Source organism: Tiliqua scincoides, chromosome 2 (assembly GCF_035046505.1).
Source record: "Tiliqua scincoides isolate rTilSci1 chromosome 2, rTilSci1.hap2, whole genome shotgun sequence".
Classification (NCBI taxonomy): domain Eukaryota; kingdom Metazoa; phylum Chordata; class Lepidosauria; order Squamata; family Scincidae; genus Tiliqua; species Tiliqua scincoides.
In genome coordinates, this window is record NC_089822.1 from 248,055,397 (window position 1) to 248,077,599 (window position 22,203).

The following is a 22,203-nucleotide window of genomic DNA, read 5'->3' on the forward strand; positions in this document are numbered from 1 at the left end:
GGATCCTTGAGTGTGGCACTCCCTGCTGAGTTCACTGGTAGGGCTCATCCATGCAGACCAAGTGTCAATCAAATCCAGTACCCACACATGTATTTACACACATATACTTAGGGCACAATCCTAACCAGCTCTAATCAGAAGTAAGTTCTATTGTGTTCAATGGGATTTACTCCTAGGAAAGTGAGGTTAGGATCGCAGCCTTTGATGCACACAATAGTTGTCTCACTCAGTGGGCAGGAAAGCATCCAAGCTGGCAAAGACAGTCACGCACAGCAGAGCAGACGAAGGAATCAGACCAAGCACAGGGAACTGGGAAGGTTTCTTGTGGAGCTGCTGCTGTTGTGCCTCTCCAGCAGAAGGCCCTGGCTGAGAAGCAAAGAGTTTAAAGTTTGGGCATCACCCGTTTTTGGCCAGTGACTTCACAGTTGCCAAGCTATGACCAAACAGCCCAAGCTGCTCATCTTGTTCTGACCACGGGTTTATGTGAGACAAGCACACAAAGCAGCAACACCACCAGCAGCACACAGAGACTTCCACGTGCCACGGCAATCGAGCCACAAAGGCAAAGAAGGCAGCACACATGAAGCAATGCAGTCAGGCAAGTGCAGAGTTTCAATGTTTTTGCTTCACAAAGTTTCACACACATGCGCGCGCACACACATACAGAATCAGGCAGGCCCTGCATAAGCTGCACCCACTGCTCCCAACTGGGGATTCAGGGGACGGGTGCTAGCTTTGTACTTGTCAGATGAACCAGCCAATTATCAGTCTGTAGAGCTGGTCCTGCTGGAAACATCAAGGGCTGCTTGCCCCTGAGCTCAGTTCTCAGAGGTAGAGTGGCTGGCCCAAAGGCTGAGGGCAGATCCACCATTCAAGTTATACCCGTACACCTGCACGCAGGCTCACGGGGATGGGCGACGTGGGCCAGAGGTCTGACTCTGCATAAGGTTGCTCCTTAAAACTCCCTACTAGACAGTTCAAATAAGATGCTTGTTTGCAATTCAAGGACCTAGCCCTGGAAGTCGGTTTTGAAACCAGTGCTCAGTGCTACAACTGTATGAAGTTACTATGTGCAGTGAATAGTAATGAAGAGCAGGTGCAGAGAGACTCTTTCACAGCACAAGACATGTGGCAATCAGCCCCTTGCACCTGGGATTCGGAAGTTAGAGGATGTGCTGGGTGGGAGGCGTGTTGAATCTTCTATCATATAGCCACATGCTGGTATTGAAGGAAGCTTGGGAGCTGACGCACTGATTTGCAGGATCCTAAGACAGGTAGTGTCACCTAGAGTTCAATGGCCTGAATTAGCAGCATGCAAAACTGTGGAAGGCTAGATCAGTCAGGGAAGGGGGTGGGGAGACATTTGAGGCAAAAATTGGAGAAGGATCAGCAGCAGCAAGGTCTTTGGCCTGGGAGTTTTTTATACATAATTCTTCCTGTTAATTTTGCACACACGGATGTACATCTCTGGATTTGCGGACTGTTCTTTGGAACTGCAGATTTTTTAAAAAGACAATCAAGTTACACATGTACCCCTACAGGCAGCAACCCATTGCTGATGAAAATGTAAACATCAAAGATGTGGAAGGGGGCCATAAGACATTTCTGTGTGGTTGTGAATTAGCCAAAGGCTCAGAAACAAACAAATAAGGTGACTATTGGGGGGGGAAGCAGGGTGGTGGTAAATAGGTGGACATTCTCACAAGCATATACAAAGATCCTGAAAAGAAAAAGCTGTGAATGGTGTGCGGGGAAATTGCTAGGATGGAAAATTTGTCCAGACAACTATAAGGGATGCAAAGCAAAAATGAATCCTACATCAATGTCCCTTATATTTGTCTCATAAATTATGAGATAATAACTTTCATGTGATGAAACCTGGAGTTGGAGTACTAGGTGGGTGAAGGCATAAGCTGAGGTATATCATATACAAGAAAGCCTCCACATTTCTGGTAAAACTCATATCCCCCCCCCCCCAATCAGCCAGTGTGGGAATATTCTTAAGAATGCTAGAAGGTGAAGCAGGATGCAACATTTGTAAAACCGGTGAGGCTGGGGAAGCATCCTCACTGTATTCCTTCCACCATATCTTTCCCCTCTATGGGCAAGCTCTGGGGAAAAAAAAAATTGTTCTGTAAGTTTTAAAGCAGAAGCCAATTTTGGATGGTGTTGATTGGCTGGTCTCCTGTTGTGTCACCAAGAGACCACCCCCACAATCCCTGGACCAGTTATGTGCTTTTAAAGGCATTGAGTACAGAGATTAACATTCATGCAGAACTTTACATTTTTTTTCCCCCCAAAGGTGGACAGCCCACCTGAAGCTTGTGAGGAGGGATGAAACTAACCACAGATCCAGCTTTTGGTTTGCTGGTATACACTTGCGATCTCCAGGAGAAAGCCAAACTGATCCTGTGGCTGGGGAACGCGCTTTCTTTTTATATTATATCTGTCTTCATACTACATGGAAGTAGTGGAAAGAGATCTTAAGGAAGTGGGTGGTAGGAGTGGGTGAGAGGAGAGACATAGCCAGAATTACAGTGTCAACTCTGGTTCATGGGAGCAGAAGTCTGGCATCCTTCCTCCTCCCTCCAGGGACTAAGATTCCATCGTATGTGTTCCCTTCTCATTGCAGCTGGCCTTGGCTGAAAGCAAGTATAATCCAACTAGGCTGGTTATTAGGTACAGAGCCAGGGATGATAAAGGCATTTTTCAGCAGATGCCCTTCTTTCTGGTGCATATTCCAGCATTGGCAGGAGAAAACTAGTCAAGGCAGCTGCTTGATGATTTGGCCAGCTGTATTTATCCGTGAGGATATGACAGAGGTCATAGGAGGAGATCCAGGACATCCGCCAGAGGGCACCTAACAAACAAGCATAAAACAACAGTGGCTGCATTGTCTAGATTAGAAACCTAGTCAATTCCTCCCAGTTTCAAGGTTTTGCATACTTCTGCTTCCTCAATCACACCAGGTAAGGCTGACTTGGATAGAAATGGCACATCATGTAAGCCTCCTGCATCTGCAAGCAGGAGGGCTACAACTGCCTCAAACCCCCACCTCTGCACTCTCACCTTGCCTGCTGAAGAAAGTGGATGCCTTCCTCCAGAACAAAGCCAATTTGGGTGGAATCCTGCCCAGGAGCTCAATGATCCGAGCCACATGATCTGAAATGAGTGTCGAAAGCCAGGTTAGATCATGTTACAAGCCTTCCATGGAGTCCCAGAAAACAGTGCAGATTTGTGGACCTACCCTCATCTCTGGAAAAGTACTGTCCAGCCTGGGGATCAAAGAGGCGCTCTCCAGTTGCCAGCTCAAAAGCCTGCGACATGAAATGGGCTTGAGTCAGTGAACTGTACAGATATTCCATCCAATACGGAAATGTGAGGTGTGTGCTCTGATGCACTTGGTGAAGCAAGGGCTTATACAGCCCTTGCTGTGGACTGTGTTTCCCCAACAATATCTGACCCCTGAAGATGCTGCTGCATTAAAAGCACAGAATTAAACACAAACCTCTTGTGTTTTTGTAGGCAAAGTGCACCTTAACCAGTACTGTCTGCAGAAGGGCTGTTTCAGCCATTATGTTCATGAGAACAATCTTAGGTCCTGTGATGTTGTCCTATATCAGTCTTAAAGCCTAGAGGCATGTCAGTGTCATTTTCCTGAGAACTGGTTGGAGCACTGGGTTCTTCTAAGCCTCCCCTTCCAGTTTCTTGCCTGGGAGAAGAAACTTTGCCTGCTCAGCACTTAGCAGTCCCATTTCACCATAACATGAGCTGCAAGCAGCAGCACGTATCATAAGCCATCTCCGTCAGTTGTACCATTGGCAAAGTCACTCTGAGACAGACCCTTCGGTGTACCAGAAGACTGAACATTTAAAATCTGGTCGTGTAGTGAAAGAAGAATTGCTCAGGGCATGCCTAAACTATGAATCTAAACTACCTTCAAAGATGTTTAACTGTCATGACTCCCAACACAAAGAAATTTGGGGCAGAATTAGTTGGTCTGTTATGAGCACATGGGTGCAACCCATGGCTGAGCTTGCTAGATTAGATGGTTATCCTGGACCATGGCCATATGCTGTCATACAGGCTTTTGTGGATTCTCCATGCAACTGGGAGGAAGGCTTTTGAAGACGGTCTGTTTCTGGCTGCCTTTCCCTTTGTGGTGACAGCATAAACTACCAGTTTTGGCCATCAGATAAGATCAGATCTGAGGGGGAAGCCCAAAGGCTCCTCCCCCGGATCACCACAAATGGGGACAAAAGGCTGGAGTCATCAAATACAGGAGGAGCAACCTGAATCTCGTCAGGTTTGAGGTCAAAATAAATTTTGATTTATTTTCAGAAGTTGGCAGGCATGTTGTGTGTAGTCTCAAATCTCTGTATCTGGCAAGGATGGTGAGATCAAGCCTATGAGAGCATCAATTAACTCACAGTCATACTTATATCTGTGCTTCCCTTATCTCCCAGGTTCTACTGGGAAGAGTCTGGGAAGAGTCAGTTGGGATTCCAAAGACAAATGTCATAAATATTCACACTGCAGTTGATAATGAAGGGATGTTCCTACCAGACACGCTGCACTCCACATATCAGCTGGGGTACTGTAATCTAAACCAAGGAGGACCTCCAGGGCTCTATAGGGTTGGGTCTGGATCTTCTTGGAGAAGGGCTTGTACTGGAACAGAAGAAAGCAGCAATGGATAAACTAAGGGTGGATTTCTGCACAAGTACAATACCAACATTTGCCAACTGTGGCAGGTATACCAGCAGTGTTGCAGGCATCTGGGTGTTTGGGAACATGCTTGGACAGGAACTGAAGGGCCCACAAGCCCAGCTGTGGCATCTTTAAAGGCCAAGCAAAATTATCAGGGAATTGGAGGACCTTCCTTATGAGGAAAGGCCAAAATATTTGGGACTCTTCTAGTTCAGGAAAAATGAGACAGCAGGAAGCAAGAGGTTTGACATGACAGAGGTTTATAAAATGGTGCATTATGTGTAGAGGAAGTGGATACTGAGACATGTTTCTCCCTTGCATAATGCTAGAACTCAGGGCCGTTCAATGAAATTGACAGTAGATACAAGACAGTCAAAACAACTGTCTTCTTCACCCAGCACATAGGTAATTAGCTCACGGAAACTGCTGCCACAAGATGTGCTGATGGGCCCTAAAGGCTATTAGCCCTAAAGGCTACATGGGACCTCCACATTAACAGGCAGGATGCCACAGTATACCAGTTACCAGGAGTTAACCTTCATGCCTTGTGTATGGGCTTCCCAGAGGCATCTGGTTGGTCACTAGAAAGCAGGATACTGGATAAGGTCTCTGATCTGATTTCAGCAAAGCTTTTTCTAGGTCCTCCTGCCTACCTTCGCAGCAATGCTCAGTTCAGTAGACCAGATGCAAAACCACACCAAGTTACAGAGCCAGCACCTGTATGGTAGGGTAGTGCTTCTCAAACTATCTGATGTGGTGGACTGGCAATTCCCCCCCTCCCCAATGTGCCAGGAACTTTACCAGAGAGATGGGACAAGTACCATCTCTTTACCATATTACTATTCTTTCTTTCTTGGAAATTCACCACGGACCAGTAGCCGATGGCTTGTGATCATCTGTGGACCACCACTTGTGGATGTCTGTGGACCACCACTTTGAGTAGCACTACTGTAGGGCATGCCAGAGTGATTCTCATGCTTTGGACTTGATTTGTGTCACTCTTGCAGAAAGGACTGGCTGCCCACTCAGTGATGCTTTCTAATTTCCATGTCAACATAGGTCTCTGTCCTGAAAGACGTCAAGGTTAAAGACAGACAGGAGGAAACAGGAAAGGTGCTCATCAGGGTGAAAAGACTCACACTCCAGCAGGCGCTTCCAAGGTCTGCAATCTTCACTCCCATTTTCATTAAGCTGCAGCAGTCCAGGAGAGCAGCCATGTCATCCTCTGCACACAAACCAGTAAAAAAGCTCTGAAGCTTCCCAGGTGAAAGAAGACCCCTAGGCTGTGCCCACAGAGCTGCACTACCTTTATCACACTAATTGTGATCCAGGGCAGTGGCGCAATATGCCACTCTTACATCAACAAAATCAGTTAAAGCTGCAATCCTATGTGCACTTACCTGGGAGTAAATCGCTCTAAACTCAATGGAACTTGCTTCTGAGCAGTCATAGTGTAATTGTGGCCTGAACATGTACAGAGGTAAAAAGGGGGGGAAGAGAACACCCCTTGTCTACATGAATATTGGGCCTTGGTTGCATATGAATGTGAGTGCGTGTCCATTGGCTGGCCTTAGGGAGAGCTTGCAGGGAATGACTGAGGTCATCAATCAGCTATTCTGCATCATACTGCATCTGAACCCCTCCAAGTGACACAACACATGAGAAGCAGCCCATATATGAATCGCCAGCCCCAGTGGCCAAGAAACTACATGTGAAGCTGCCTTATTCTGAATCAGCTGATTGGTCTATCTATATGGCCAAATATTCACTGATTGATACTAGCAGCTTCTTCGGGGCCTAGAGAGCTTCCCATATCCCTGCTACTTAAAAGCCTTTAATCAAGAGTCAATGAAGTGAAAGTCACTGCAGTTAGAGTGTCCGCCTAGACCTGGAGACACCCGAGCTGAAGCAAAAATCGGTTGCCGAAGATGGAGCGGTTTGAGCCTTATCGGTTCCCTGCATCCACTGTTGGCCCATCCATGAGGTCACCTGATGAGGACTGCATCAGTGGCAAATTGTAAGGAGTCCAAGGGGGTGGCAGATTCAGGGTGCCTTTCATCCTGAGTCTGCCGCTACTGCCTCCCTTCAACTTGCTATCAATGCAAGCTGCAATTATCAGCTTCCTGTTAGCTCAAGAGAAAAGCAGATTATTCCCCCCTTAACCATGCTCCTAGTGCTACCATGAAACCCAGAAGTGCTGGACATCCAAGTTTCATGGCAGTGTGCAAGGAGCACAGTGTTGGAGTTTTTTTGGTAGGGCACCCAAGATGGCATTAGATGGCATTCTAGGTCACACTGCCCCTACCTACATCCACCCCCAAACCTCCGATCATTGTAGCACCCTGGCTTGCACTAGCTAAAGCAACCAACGAGGGAAGACACAAGGCTCCCAAACAGACATGTCCTTTTCTCACCAACATACACTGCAGCTTTTTCTCCTGCTCTGCATACCTAGCCTCTTTGGTTTGGCTCCTGTGTTGTGTTCCAAAGAAACCATGTTGTGCAGGAGTGTCTGCAGGCTCTCTTCTGTGACATACAGCAGGATGTTCTCTGGCTTGATATCCGTGTGGATGATGCGACACTCCTTGTGCAGGAAATGCAAGCCTTTGAGTACCTACAGGGGCCGAGAGTACAGTGGGCAGTCAGTGACTTAGAAACAAGGCACAAGGTCATTGTGGAGCCCTTTGATCGGTCTCAATCTCCAGCAACCACCAGGGTTGACAATCAAATCGGAATTTGATGAGTATGGCCACCATTTTATCCTATATGTGACAGAATTTACAAATATGCAGCCAGGCAAAGTGCCAGCTAAGCTGTTGTTGCAAACGCATTTGCTGTCATGGTGCGCACTGGTGCTCTTAGATGACATGTTCAAGTGGTGGCTGTTTGTGTTGTGCATGCATGCAGAAGACTGTGCACTGTGGAAGCAACCTGATGTACTGTGCTTCTTACATAGGGGATGGCACCATTATGCATGCATTTAGCAAGAGTTCACTCAAGTGCATTGGACTAGATTCCAATGCACTTGAGTGAACTCTTGCTAAATGCATGCATAATGGTTGCATAATGCATGCATAATGACTCAAAGGCTTGTATGAGAAATTGCAGGGTCTGAGGCTGAGATTTCACCTAATAAGCATTTCCCAGACTGTGTGTGTTCAAGCCTCGGAAAGTTGTTTTCATGCACAGATGGGCTCCTGTGATTGGCAGGCAGTATGAAGCCCCTGGATTGGCCAGACCTAGAATATATACAAGAAGCCTCCCCTGGTCGACAGAGCGATATCTTGAGCTCGCTCTATTCCAGTTCAAGCCTCTGGCCTCAAGGACTCTGAACATACACTTCAGGACTAGATCTGAACACAGCCCGAGTTTTAGCCTGGCAGTCTCTCATCCTGAGCTTCTCCCCCACAGACATCTTGTCCCTAAGGCCCTCTCTTAGGCAGCAAGTGTCTTACAGACAACCCCTAGGCAGGCAGGCTGATGGTAAAATACAGACTACCAGAACTTGGAGCACATTTGGACAATCTCTGGCTCAAGAGGAAGCATTCTTTTCACAAAGGCACTCTGCGGATGTTAAAGAGAAACTTGCTCTTAGAACTTGGTTTTATTTTGGCCTTTATCCTAGGAGAAATGAACTCAGCACATGTTCAGAGACACCTCCCCATGTCAGAATTTTTGTAAACAAAAATTTACAAAAGCTGGCAAACTTATCAACTCCAAAATCCTGGCCTTGCCTCAGAGAAAAATCAATTCCGCCTTCCCCATCTTGCCTTCCTTCTTAAGATCAATGTTCCGCTAACTTTTCTAGACATGCTCTTTCCTTGGCGTCTTTGGCATGCCTCTGCATCTCTCAGAGTGCTACTTACTTGCTTTGCATGTGACACTGAAGATACTGCATGGACAACTCAAACACATCCCCTCCTCTGTGCCTGCACAGTCTCATGCAAAGTGAGAACTTGCACATCTCAGTCAGGAGATGCATGTGCTGAATTCAAATGGAGAATACATGAATTCCAGTGAAGCCTGGATCTTGAAGGGCTGTGTTTTATCCGGAGTCATCTATCTCCTGCAAATCACCAAAGGAGGCTGCCTAAATGCTATCCTTTCCCCACTTCCCTGTTTTTGGATACAGCGTGCCAAAATCTTTTGCGCTGTATCCAGCGGGGGAGAGTCGATCAGGAGGTTTCAGAGGTAAAAGAGGATTTAAGTCCCCTTACACCTATGTAAGCCTCCCAACCCACAAGGTCTCCTTGGAGCTATGCTAGTGCTTTTGGTACTGCAAGTCTGAGGAGAGAAAAGCGGTGGGGAGGTGGCAGGAAATGGGGATAGGTTCCAGTGTGCACCACTGCTGCCAGATCCACCCACTGACTTTGGCCAGTAAGTATAGAATTGGGCCATTAGTGGTACCAGTCAGCCCTGATGCCATATGGCCCCTTCCCTTTCTTACCTGCTGCATAGCTTTCTTCACAAAAGGCAACGGGAGGCCCTGAGCTCCTTGGCTGCTCAGCAATGACTGTAGTGAAGGCCCCAGCAGCTCAAACACTAAGCACACATGTGAGACTGAGTCAGGGAACCATCAACTGAGAACATCTGCCCTTGTGTCACTCTCGCAGCAGTTCTTCAAGGTCTCAGGCTGGGAGAAGGCCTGTCTGTTCCCAGCACTGTTCCTCATCTGTTCCTCAGATGGGAGAACTGGAATGTCTGGTGACAAGGGAAAACATTGACATAGTGGGCATAACGGAAACCTGGTGGAATGCGGAGAATCAGTGGGATACCGCAATCCCGGGCTATAAACTCTACAGGAGGGAGGGGCGTGTTGGAGGTGGGGTGGCCGTTTACGTTAAGGAAGGGATAGAATCCAGCAAAGTAGAGATTGAAGGTGGGTCCATAGAATCTCTATGGTTTGAATTACCAGGCCTGAGGAGTGATGCAATACTGGGGGCGTACTATCGTCCTCCAGACCAGAAACCGGAAGGGAACCTTGAAATGGGGAAACAGATCAGGGAGGTGACAAGGAGGGACAGGGTTGTAATCATGGGGGATTTCAATTATCCTCATATTGACTGGGTCACGTTGTGTTCTGGTCTCGAAAAGGAGACCGGATTCCTAGACATGCTAAACGACTGTGCCTTAGAGCAGCTAGTCATGGAGCCCACCAGAGGACAGGTGACTCTGGATTTAATATTGTGCAGTACCCAGGACCTGCTTAGAGATGTCAATGATACGGAGCTGTTGGGGAACAGTGATCATGCTGTGATCTGTTTCGACATGCACGTTGGGGGAAGAATACCGGGCAGATCTCTCACAAAATCCTCCCTTACCATGACACCATGCTCAGCTTATGTGCCCCTGTGGGCCATTTCTACCTAGTCAAAGGATATGGAAGCCATTCTCTCCAATCATTTTGAAATCATCCAATAAGCGAATGATGTGCTCCCCACCTCGGTCTTTCCTCCTTTTGCTGTCAACCTGCAGAAAGAGGACTTGCGTTAGTTACTTTTATGAAGCCTTGAACAAACCCCAACTCTGTGATCAGGAAAGATGTCTGAGCCACAGGGCCAAGGAATATCTGAATTCCAAATCAGATCCTGTGCCCATCGATCTCAGGATCGCCTACAGCCCTATCCTGTTGAGTGTAGGGTTGAAAAATTGAGTTGAGGTCAAGAGAGTATCAACAGAAATGCAAACTCTATCCATGCTCAGGGCAAATTAGATTGCCAGGTACCTTTCCTATCATGGAATGGTCAAAGGGTTGAACTACTACCATTTTTCAGATTGTGTGTGTTTGACTGGCTGATATTGAGCAGACGAAGGTTTCCATTATTGCACCTGGGCAATCCCAACTGACTATTTGCCTATCATTTACTTGATAATGGCCCCCAAAAAAGGAAAGAAGAAAAAAAAGTGGAAAAAAATAAGAAAAAAGGAAAACAATCATATCTGAGGATGCCTAACATTGTTTACATCATGCATTTTATACCATTCTTAACATTAATTTTTAACAAAAAGGTGGCCAGGATATAAAACAATTGTTCTTCTTACCATCTGTTACATGAGTTATATTTGTCAGAGAATGAGACTTTATTTTGCCAATAATTATATATTCTTGGGGAGAATCTCCCCAAGATTGGATGTCCACCCAGGCTCCTCAGCATCACCAGATCTTTCCATAAGGACATGAAGGGCACTGTTGTCTTCGATGGCTCCACATCAGACCCCTTTGACATCCGAAGCGGAGTGAAGCAGGGCTGTGTTCTCGCGTCGACCTTGTTTGGGATTTTTTTCGCTGTCCTGCTGAAGTATGCCTTTGGAACTGCAACAGAAGGCATCTATCTCTGGACCAGATCAGACGGAAAGCTCTTCAACCTCTCCAGACTGAGAGCAAAGTCCAAAGTCCAGCTGAAATGACTGCATGACTTCCTCTTTGCCGATGATGCAGCTGTCACTACCCACTCTGCCAAAGATCTCCAGCAGCTCATGATTCGTTTTAGCAAGGCCTGCCAAGATTTTGGACTGATGATCAGCCTGAAGAAAACACAGGTCATGGTTCAGGATGTGGACTCACCTCCCTGCATTACAATCTCTGCGCATGAACTGGAGGTTGTCCATGACTTTGTGTACCTTGGCTCAACGATCTCCAACACTCTTTCTCTCGATACCGAGCTAAACAAATGCATTGGTAAGGCAGATACCACATTTTCCAGACTCACAGAGAGAGTCTGGTCCAACAAGAAGCTGACGGAACATACCAAGATCCAGGTCTACAGAGCTTGCGTCCTGAGTACACTTCTGTACTGCAGCGAGTCATGGACTCTTCACTCACAACAGGAGAGGAAACTGAAGGCTTTCCACATGCGCTGCCTCCGACGCATCCTCGGCATCACCTGGCAGGACAAAGTTCCAAACAACACAGTCCTGGAACGAGCTGGAATCCCTAGCATGTATGCACTGCTGAAACAGAGATGCCTGCGTTGGCTCAGTCATGTCGTGAGAATGGATGATGGCCGGATCCCAAAGGATCTCCTCTATGGAGAACTCGTGCAAGGAAAGTGCCCTACAGGTAGACCACAGCTGCGATACAAGGACATCTGCAAGAGGGATCTGAAGGCCTTAGAAATGGACCTCAACAGGTGGGAAACCTTGGTCTCTGAGTGGTCCGCTTGGAGGCAGGCTGTGCAGCATGGCCTTTCCCAGTTTGAAGAGACACTTGGCCAACAGACTGAGGCAAAGAGGCAAAGAAGGAAGGCCCATGGCCAGGGAGACAGACCAGGGACAGACTGCACTTGCTCCCGGTGTGGAAGGGATTGTTACTCCCGGATTGGCCTTTTCAGCCACACTAGACGCTGTTCCAGAACCACCATTCAGAGCGCGATACCATAGTCTTTCGAGACTCAAGGTTACCAAATTATATATTTTGCCAATAATAAAAATAATTTATCTGCCAATAAATATGTAATATCCAACTTCGAAAAAAAGGTATTAGAATATGTCTTTTCTTATTTCTAGTATAGTTATAGCCCAAGCTGGTGTGTCTACTCAGAAGTAAGTCTCATTGAGTTCAAAGGAACCTACTCCCAGGCAAGCATGCACAGAATTACATCATAGCTAATTCCACCATGACTGCAGTTTCATAAATTCTGTCTCTATTCTGCAATAGATGGATCATTGCCTTCCAAGGTCTTGTGGAACATTAGGAAATGTGCAATGATGGTATAGTGTTCCATGGCAGGAATCTATGCCTACCTGTCTCTTGATAGAAAGGTAGGACACTAACCCATATACTCATTTGGTTGGCAACCTTCAGTCTCGAAAGACTATGGTATAAGCCTACAGCACCCAGTATTCCCAGGCAGTCTCCCATCCAAGTACTAACCAGGCCTGACCCTGCTTAGCTTCCAAGATCAGATGAGATCAGGCATCTGCAGAGTAACAGTTGCTGCCTATATTCATTTCATTTAAAGTAATTTTAATTTCATTCCGCTATATGCAGATGTTGCCCTTCGACTGTGTTTCCTGGGAAGGGGACTGGTGCATTAATGCCAGACTTGTAGGTGAGCCAGCTTGCCCTTTGAAGAGCCTCTGGATTCAAAGTTTAAAGCAGACAATTACTGCAATGTAGTGGTTAGAGTGTCAGAGTAGGGATGGCGATACCTGGGTTCAAATCCTCACTGTCCCATGAAGCTCACATAATGACCTTAGGCCAGTCACGATCTCTCAGCCTCACACAGGGTCGTTGCACGGATAAAACCACATTCACCTCCCTGAGGGCCCAATCCTATCCAATTTTCCAGTGCCAGTGCAGCTGTGCCAGTGGGGCATGCACTTCATCCTGTGGTGGGGAGGCAGACATAGAGGCCTCCTCAAGGTATGGGAACATTTGTTCCCTTATTTGGGGCTGCATTGTGGCTGCACTGGTGCTGGAGAGTTGGATAGGATTGAGCCCTGAGTTGACAAACATAGAGGCAGGGTAGAATTCAAATGCAAACAATCAAAAGTTACATACACAACGGAGAAGCAGGACTTCATCCAGGGCTGCCTCAGCAAAATTCTCCCCTCCCTTGGGCACCTTTACAGCCACAAACCTCTTCTTCCTGGGGGGAAAACAAGACTGATCATAGAGGCAGGATCAAATCTTCCTGGGCCCAGAGCTATTCACTTTCCCCTTATGGCTGCTTCAGAGCTGGGTTCAAATCCCCACACTCAGTCATGGAAACTCACTGGGTGACAGTCACAGGCATTCTCTCTCAACATAACCTATCTCACAAGGTTATTGTGAAGATAACACAGGGAGTTGATATAACCTAAGTGTGCCAACTCTGAGCTCTGGTTAGAAATGAGTGACTCCTTAGTAGGCATTCGTCACAAAAAGGAAATCAATTAACTGCTTTCTTCAGCCACTAGTTAGCAGAATGCACTCCTATTACATCACAGGAACAGTTTCTGCTGTTAGGAATACAGGTGGGACTCAGTATTTGCTGGGGTTTGGTTCTGAGACTCCCTGCAGATACCAAAAACCACATTAAATAAAAGCAGTTAAACAAAACAAAACATGAGCCAGCCAGGCACTCAATTAGAACTGCTATTTTGCAGCTTGCTCTAAGACAGGGGCGCCCAAACCCCAGCCCTGGGGCCACTTGCGGCCCTCAAGGCCTCTCAATGCGGCCTTCAGGGAACCCCCAGTCTCCAATGAGCCTCTGGCCCCCTGAAGATTTGTTGGAGCCCACTCTGGCCCGAAGCAACTGATCTCAGTGTGAGGGCGACTGTTTGACCTCTCACATGAGCTGTGGGACAAGGGCTCCCTCCACTGCTTGCTGTTTCATGTCTGTGATGCAGCAGTGGCAGCAAAGGAAAGGCCAGCCTTGCTTTGTGCAAGGCCTTTTATAGGCCTTGAGTTACTGCAAGACCTTCATTCATTCATATAAGTTCCATCTCGAAAATATTCATTTATGTAAATTTATTCAAATTTGAAATGTTAATTAATTCTTTTTTCCCTGGCCCCCAATACAGTGTCAGAGAGCTGATGTGACCCTCCTGCCAAAAACTTTGGACAATCCTGCTCTAAGAGAATGACCCCCTCCCTTCGCCCTGGCTCATGGCTGGTGATTAATCACTTCTGCATTCCAGAAAACCAGGGCAAGGGGGAGGTCACTTTTCTCAGAGTGAGCTGCAAAATAGTAGTTCTAATAGTCTGATTCCCTTAAAAAAAAAGCAGTTTTTAGAATGGGGATTGTAAAGGGACGTTTTTCTCCCCCCTTCTTCAGGAATCAGCAGGGTCCTTATCTACAGTGGCCATCAGTGTTAAGTCTAATCCATGGATAAAAAAATCAGTGTATAAAAAGGTTGGCCCTATAGTTCGTTTTCATTTACTCACCCCATGTCTTGACAAAGCCAGACGGTTGAGAAGTAGCCACACCCCAGATTCTGCACCACATGGTATCTGCCGCTGAATGTCTCACCTTTTCTCACTGGATAGTAGCCTTCTGCATAAAGGGGAGGGAGACATCAACAAAGCCATTAAGAGGTACCAAGAGGCCAGTTTCTGAGAGCCATCCCAGTGCACGGATGCACCTTGAGGGACGGGTTCAGGTTGGTATCATGACCAGGGACAGCCTGTCCAAGAGGCTGACTGAGGTGGCAGATTGGAAGGAGGCACCACTTCAGTTTGTCCACTCGTCTCCACTGCTCCTCTTCCTGGACTAAGAGGGGGATGGAGCAGAAGAGAAAGCATAGAATAGTGGGCTAGAGTGTCTCCACCCCTTCTTCCTATCGCCAGGTTGGGGAGCACACTGCCTCAGGTCCCAGGAGGACTTGGGCCGGTCCTGGTCATGTTGACCCAGGAGGAAGCCCGAACTCTGACTCAGTGGAGGATCAGGAATTGACCTGGCCAGGAAGGCGTAGTATTAAAAACCACACACACTACCCTGAATTATTTTGAGAAAGGGAGAATAAAAATGCAACCCAGCATGCTCACCTGCACAAGATGCTGGAGCGTCTTCTTGCCATTCACATTCATCCATGGCTGGAGTGCAACTCTTTGGGTCTCCAGACGACCAGCCGCTTGGAAGCATTGAAGCTGAGGAGGCTTTAAATCTAAAGGCAGATATATTGGATGCCACTCCTCTTTGGGAAGCCTACAGAACAGAAAACTGACCCTAACTCTAAGCTACAGTGGCTGAAGCATGTTCAGAAAGGACTCTGGCTGTAAAGTCACTGAATACAGTGACTAAGGAGTGTGCTCCATTGGATATAGCAGGGCTTGCTTCTCGGTAAACATGCACAAGATCGTGCCATTTGATGTCATACCCACTGCTGTTGCAATCAAAGCAAACCTGCTATTTGTAGCTTGATCAACACAGCCTAGTTTCCAAGAAGCTCAGGAGATTTGGCAGTAGGGTTGCCAACTTGAATTGAAACTGTGACTGGAGATCAACGTCACGGTGGGAGTCCCTGTTAAAATCCCCAGGATGGTTTTCAGTAGTCATCTGGAGGTGATGCTGATTCCTGGGGACTCCAGACCAATTCTGGAGGGCTGGTAACCTTGTTTGGAGAAGCCATTTGGCACCAAAAACGTCGCTGGTCCTCTTTCACACTATTTGTGAATGTCTGTACCAGTTTGTAAAATGACTCTGTTTATTCAGCATTTTTTTCTTTAATCTCAGGTGACAAAAGTACATCTCCGGCCTTTTGGGGGCCCTGCTTTTTACTGCTGAGTTTCATTCCCTTCCCACTGTTTGTGCTCTGCCCCAGTATCAGGTTACCCTCCCCTTTTCCCTCCAAGCATTGGCACAGTGTTTGACCACTGTTGGTGCCAGGTTCCTGAAAGCCCTGGGACAAAGCATTTCATTGATCCAACTGGCTTATCAGTGATGAACAGCAATGGCAGCTCTTCTCACACTCCCCCATGATGAATGGGGGAGGGGATGTGTAGCAGCTGACCAGTACTAGAGAATTCAGGGTGTTGCCCTGGCTGTGTGATGGGCTTGGCTGATGCCTGACCTGACTGGCCCCTGCTATCACCCCTTCTTATAATATCACCAGGCTCTGCCTCAAAAACCTCAGGTTTGGGGATGCAACCAACCTGGCAACTCCAATCCCTAAGGAAGCGAAGAAATCAACAAGCACCTTTTGGAAATGCTCTAAACTAGAGAGAGTTTTCCTGCTTCATGCAGGGGGTTGGACTAGATGACCTTAAAAGCCAACAGAGGGGTCTTGTTTGGTTCTATTTGGAGAAATGTTATCCCACCTTCCCACTTGCAGAACTGCAGCTTACACAATTAAGATACTAAAAACAAAACAAAACAATATTTAACCATGAAACTACAATGAAATCCATAAATGAATGTCAGAGGGAACATTTGTTCCCTTACCCAGGAGAAAGTCTCTGCAGTACAGAGGGGTCTACTTGAACCAGTGCCAGCAAAATTGCTGGTGCGGGTTTAAATGGACCTGAGCTGCAAGACCGGGTCTGGGAAGTAGTGGCATAGTTAAACCGGGTCAGGGGGGTACATCGCCCCCGCTGTGGTGGAGTGGCAAAATTGGCCTGCCCACCAGTGTCCCAGTAAGGTTCCAAACGGAGCCCTTCCTTGGGCCAGAGGCTGCTCATGCATGGTGGAGGGGGTGACAGCACAGGTGATGATGCTGGGGGCATCACTGTGTCACCTGGCCCCGGGACGCCAGCCCCCAGGAACGCTACTGCTGGGAAAGGGGTTAGGATTCGGTGGCTACTGCTGCTACTGCTGCTAAGCAATCACCACTGGTGGAAGGCTTGTTCTGCCAGTATTGGGCTGTAAAATGATGTCTTTCCTGCAGCAGGCAAATCAGTTGCGTTCTGAAAATGCCAAGTCTTCAGTCAATGGTGATTAACTAGTGCTTTGAATCGTGCCTAGGAAAGGATCGGAAGCCTGTGCGGAACAGACACCAATGAAATCAGCTGCACTAGCAACCTGGCAGGGCTCAGAACTCTCGCTGTGCTATTTTGCCCCAGCTGATGTTCCTGAATGCTTTTCAAAAGCAGCTCCATGTCAAACGTGTGGCAGTAATAGAGTTACAGCCTAGACGTCACTCAGGCTCCCAAAGCAGCTCACAATTACAATTTGCAGAAAGCTAAATGTATATTAGGCATACGCTGGGTGGCGATGGCCATTGTGGGTAGGCTCCAGGTTCTTTTATATCACTTTATTTTTGGATGTTCTCCATAGAGGAGATCCTTTGGGATCTGGCCATCATCCATTCTCACGGCATGACCGAGCCAACGCAGGCGTCTGTTTCAGCAGTGCCGGATCCCAAAGGATCTCCTCTATGGAGAACTCGTACAAGGAAAGCGCCCTACAGGTAGACCACAGCTGCAATACAAGGACATCTGCAAGAGGGATCTGAAGGCCTTAGGAGTGGACCTCAACAAGTGGGAAACCTTGGTCTCTGAGCGGCCCGCTTGGAGGCAGGCTGTGCAGCATGGCCATTCCCAGTTTGAAGAGACACTTGGCCAACAGACTGAGGCTAAGAGGCAAAGAAGGAAGGCCCATAGCCAGGGAGACAGACCAGGGACAGACTGCACTTGCTCCCAGTGTGGAAGGGATTGTCACTCCCGAATTGGCCTTTTCAGCCACTCTAGACACTGTTCCAGAACCACCATTCAGAGCGCGATGCCATAGTCTTTCGAAACTGAAAGTTGCCAACCAACCATTTTTGGATGTTGTTTAGGATTGTCAATCGCCTTGAAGTTTCTATTTTTTGGGAATAGAAAAGTGGGAGAGAAATAAATAAAATCCTCCACCCACTTCTTCTGTTTATTTTCTTGAGTAGCCTGGCTGAAAGAGAAGTTCTCTATAGCTGGAAAACTTGCTGCATTTTAAGGAAAGGGGCTGTAGCTCTGCAGCCTTGGGTTCAATTCTTGCCACTTCCAAGTCCAGTGGGGACCGAAACCCTGGAGAGCTACTGCTAGTCTGCGTGGGCAATACTGAGCTAGATAGGCCAACAGTCAGTCAGTTGAAGGCAGCTTGCTATGAGTTTGCTCCAGCTATTTTCCTACGGCAGCAGACAAGTCAGCAACCACTCAGTGCTGCACAGAGCTGGAAAGATGCCAAGCTGATCTCAGGTTCCTTTCTGGCTGCCCTCCCTTGGATTTTCAGATGGATTAGAGAGGATTGTAAAGAAGGGCTCAGGCATCCCCCATGGATGGATGGCCTGGCCTTCAACTGGGGAGAGCTCAGTTTATCTTCTCCGGATCAGCAGAAAGATGAGGCTGTTCTTGCACTTTCACAGGTTCATGCATTTCAGCACTCTTGCTGGGTGGGGTTGGCGCATGCTCGGCATGCACATATAGAATATTCAAATCACAGCTCTGGGGTGGTATGTAGATGTAATTCAACCTGTATATTGGAACAAACTTAAATAATACTTTGCTTCTGGAGAGCATTTGCAAGTGTTCAGAGTGCATCAACCCTGTAAGTTTCATCACCTGCATTTTGAGGCCAAGAAGAAATGGCTTGCAGAGGGCCACCTTGTGTGCATTTCACGAGAGAGATGCAAATCAAACTAGGATCTTCCTGGTTCATAGCACAGTCTCTCCATTGCTACACTGCATTAGCTTAACTGATGCAAATACCGTATACATACATCCAGACATTCATGCCGGTAAGAAGAACAGAGCCTGGGAAAGAATTTGCAAGGCAAGGGCAGAAACCATATCTAATTCAGATTACATTCTCCCAGTACAGATCATAAAGCACAACAAACAGATCAACTTTTGTCTGTTACGAGCTGAACAATGGGGCTGCAATTTCTCAGAATAGGTGACTAGAACTATTTGTATTCTCACAATCAGAGAAAACCATTCCCATTTGCTTGGCTAACCCAAAAGATGTTGAAGAGTCCAAGAGCATTACAGAAGCTAGTTGGAGAGGTCTCCAACTTGAAGGCACCTGTTCTCCTAGCATTTCATAAGTGTGTCTTCTTCTAATTTGCTAGCTAGTGTAATTCACTCATTTCCCAACCTGCAGGCATCACTGGTTTGATAACATTTCAATGCAAAAGCTACTTTCTGTGCAGTCGTTATTTTTTATATTTGTAACAGTACCATGTTAAGGTGTGTATGTATTTTTAAAGTTGCCTGTTTTCTCAAACTACAGTGAATCCTTGGTTTAACAGGCCTTGATTTAATGGACTGCAGAAATAATGGATGTTGCCTGCTTCTTTAAAAACTAGTCATGTATGTTGTGCACCCATGCTGGAACATGGCGTGTCTTTTGCCATCAATGCATCCGGATTTGATGGACTTTCAGCATTAATGGACTATTAGTTCCATTGAGAATTCACTGTTTAATCTTTTATCTTGCTTTTGGAAAAAGAACCTTCGTTTAATAAAGTTCGTGTTAAAGAAGAAAAATATATATCATAGTACACAGTTCCTGTCAAATGTAGAAAATGCATCAGACTTACCTTTACTGTGTGCTGAGATTTAACTAGCCAAGCTCCTTCTGGATTCAGCCTATAAGTGTTCTGGGACAGCACAGCTTCCAGACCTGCCAGGCGTCTTCCGAGCCCTTGATAGTGTTGTCCAATGAGCTCCCACTGCTTCCCTTTTTAGTCCCTGTAGCTGGGGAAGGGGGGGGGGTCCTGAATCCCCCAGCATAGCTGTGGCAAGGAAAGAGGGTCGGAATTGGATTGCAACTGTAGTTTTTGGAAACACAGTCCCAACTTCGGAACAGTTCAGGAACCCAGGACAGCTGGAAAGTTCTCGCTTTACCCTCCCCATTCACCCTGCACCTGTTGGAACAGCTTCCTGCTTTACTCTCTAATACTTTCCTGGCTGCATCTCTGCCCAGTTACCACAGCAAAACCTGGAATCTCCAGAGAGTGTATTTATAGATCAACATTTACAGATTGCTGAGATGGAAATGCAAACTTTTGCATTGTACAGCTGGTCTTTTCCACCTCCAAAAACATACATAAAGTTCTCTGGCAAAGGGCTGGCTACTGTAGCCAGGGATGAACGCTCCAGCCTTAAACTGAGTCAAACAAACCATTAATTTTGAAGACAAAATAGTATTGCTAGGTGTCCTCAATGACCTGGCAGGTTTTAGTGTGGAAGCAGCCACACTTTGTCCCACTGCGCCCAAATTGTGCTGTAGATTTGCCCATATATATGAAGTCGGGCAAGCTTAGATGGAACTCCAGAATACTGCTAATCCTTCAAAGAGCCTTTGGCTAACCCAATTGTGCGAAGACAGCAAAGCAGATGAATTGCACCTGCTTGGTGCATTGGCCTGCCAAGTAGAACGTTTGAAGATGACACACAAGGTTGAAACAAGAGTTGGCCTTACTGTTCACAATTTGGATTGGAAAATTAAGAGCATAACACTTCTAAGGTGTGTCTACACAAAACCACACTCCTTTACTCTGTCCAGGGGCAGGGAATTAGTCTGTGGAACTCTTTGCAATAGGATGTGGCGGTGGTTCATGGCCTAGATGCCTTTGAAAGGGGATTGGACAGGTTTCTAGAAGAGAAGTCCATCACAGGTTACAAGCATTGATGGGTATGTGCAACCTCCTGTTTTAGAAGCAGGCTACCTCAAAATGCCAGGTACAAGGGAGTGGCATGTCAGAGGTAGCTACTTCTAAAACCAGGCGGTTGCACATACCCATCATGGCTTGCATCTTGTATTTTCTTAATCTGTCCAATTCCATTTTAAAGGCAACTAGGCCAGATCCTGTGGCAAGGGGTTCCACAGATTACTCACACACTAGGTAAAGAAATATTTCCTTTTGTCTGTTCTAACTCTCCAGACACTCAATTTTGGTGGCTGTCCCCTGATTCTAGTGCTGGATGAGAGGGAAAAGAACCACCCTCTCTCTACTCTATCCATCCCCTGCATAATTTTATCTGTATCAATCACACCCCTCCCTCGGATGCCTTTTTTCTAGACTTAACCACCATGATCGAGAACTGCACAAGAGTATGATAATGCCTCTTGCATCTTTAGGTAAATGATTACATCTACAAGTCACTTTTTCCACCCAAAGATGCTCATATATCAATTCAAGACAATAAACTAGTAGGATAGCAACATTTAACATCCTATTGATACAATGACCAAAAATAAGGAACAGAAAATAAAAAACAAACAGCAGCAGCAGCCCTTACAGTTTTTGTTACAAATGGTTTTTAACAGTATTTTCAGTAAAGTTTACAACAGAGAAGAACAACTACGTATATCACATATTCTTTGCATTTAACCACTATAGCATTCCGCTAGGCCACTGATGGCAAAATGGCAGCCTGCAGGAGAAACCAGTGTCGCAAACTTAGGGGGGTTTGGGGTGCTCAGAGTTCTTGGCTCTCAAAACCTAAAGCCCTCAAGGGCCCTGTTCAGTAGTACCGCCACCACCCTGTATGTGCCGGTGCCTCAGTCCAGGGACACTGAGACCCTCTAGGCTTAACTATCCCTTGCAGGCACTGAGCGACTTTTCCAATTACAGCTTCAGTCCTCAAGTTACTAGATCTCAATGAGCACTTGGTAGCTTGCTGAATGGCTAGGCAGGATTCTGAACCTTTGTCCCCAACAGACAATGAAACAACTTGGTAAAAGAGATTTTAGTTTATTAAGTACATAAGGTTACATAAGGCAGCAAATGCTAGAGGCATAAACATCTAGGAAACATATCAGCAATAAAATAATGAAGCTAGCTGGTTATCTCTATTAATCCCTAACTCTCACTTGGGTCAGCTTCTCTTGTCGATCTTTTAGCTCCAGGCTACCTGTGAGGCCAGATGCCCATGGTGGACAATGGAGCTCACCGAGTGCAAGATGTTGCACGCCAAAAACTCTGCTCAAGAAGGACCCGACACACCCCTTGGGCACTTATTATTATACTTCTCATGCTAATAGTACTGAGGTGACTTCATACTTATTTAGATTGTCCAATCAGAAACTTTTGAGAACAGAACCTTCTAACCAAGGCCTAACATGTACATATCCATAACACCTAGCCCAA

General features: G+C 46.7%; 1 protein-coding gene across 1 annotated transcript; it reads right to left on the bottom strand.

Moving 5' to 3' along the window:
- Positions 1–222: 222 nt before the first annotated feature.
- On the bottom strand, positions 223–15,227 carry LOC136638981 (SRSF protein kinase 3-like). Its single transcript, XM_066613006.1, has 12 exons — positions 15,182–15,227; positions 14,736–14,906; positions 14,582–14,690; positions 13,214–13,301; positions 10,092–10,179; positions 9,158–9,264; positions 7,162–7,324; positions 5,850–5,935; positions 4,564–4,671; positions 3,248–3,317; positions 3,070–3,162; positions 223–362 (listed from the first exon to the last, which is right to left on the bottom strand). The coding sequence occupies exons 1-12, from the start codon at positions 15,225–15,227 to the stop codon at positions 223–225; spliced, it is 1,269 nt and encodes a 422-aa protein (XP_066469103.1).
- Positions 15,228–22,203: the final 6,976 nt, after the last annotated feature.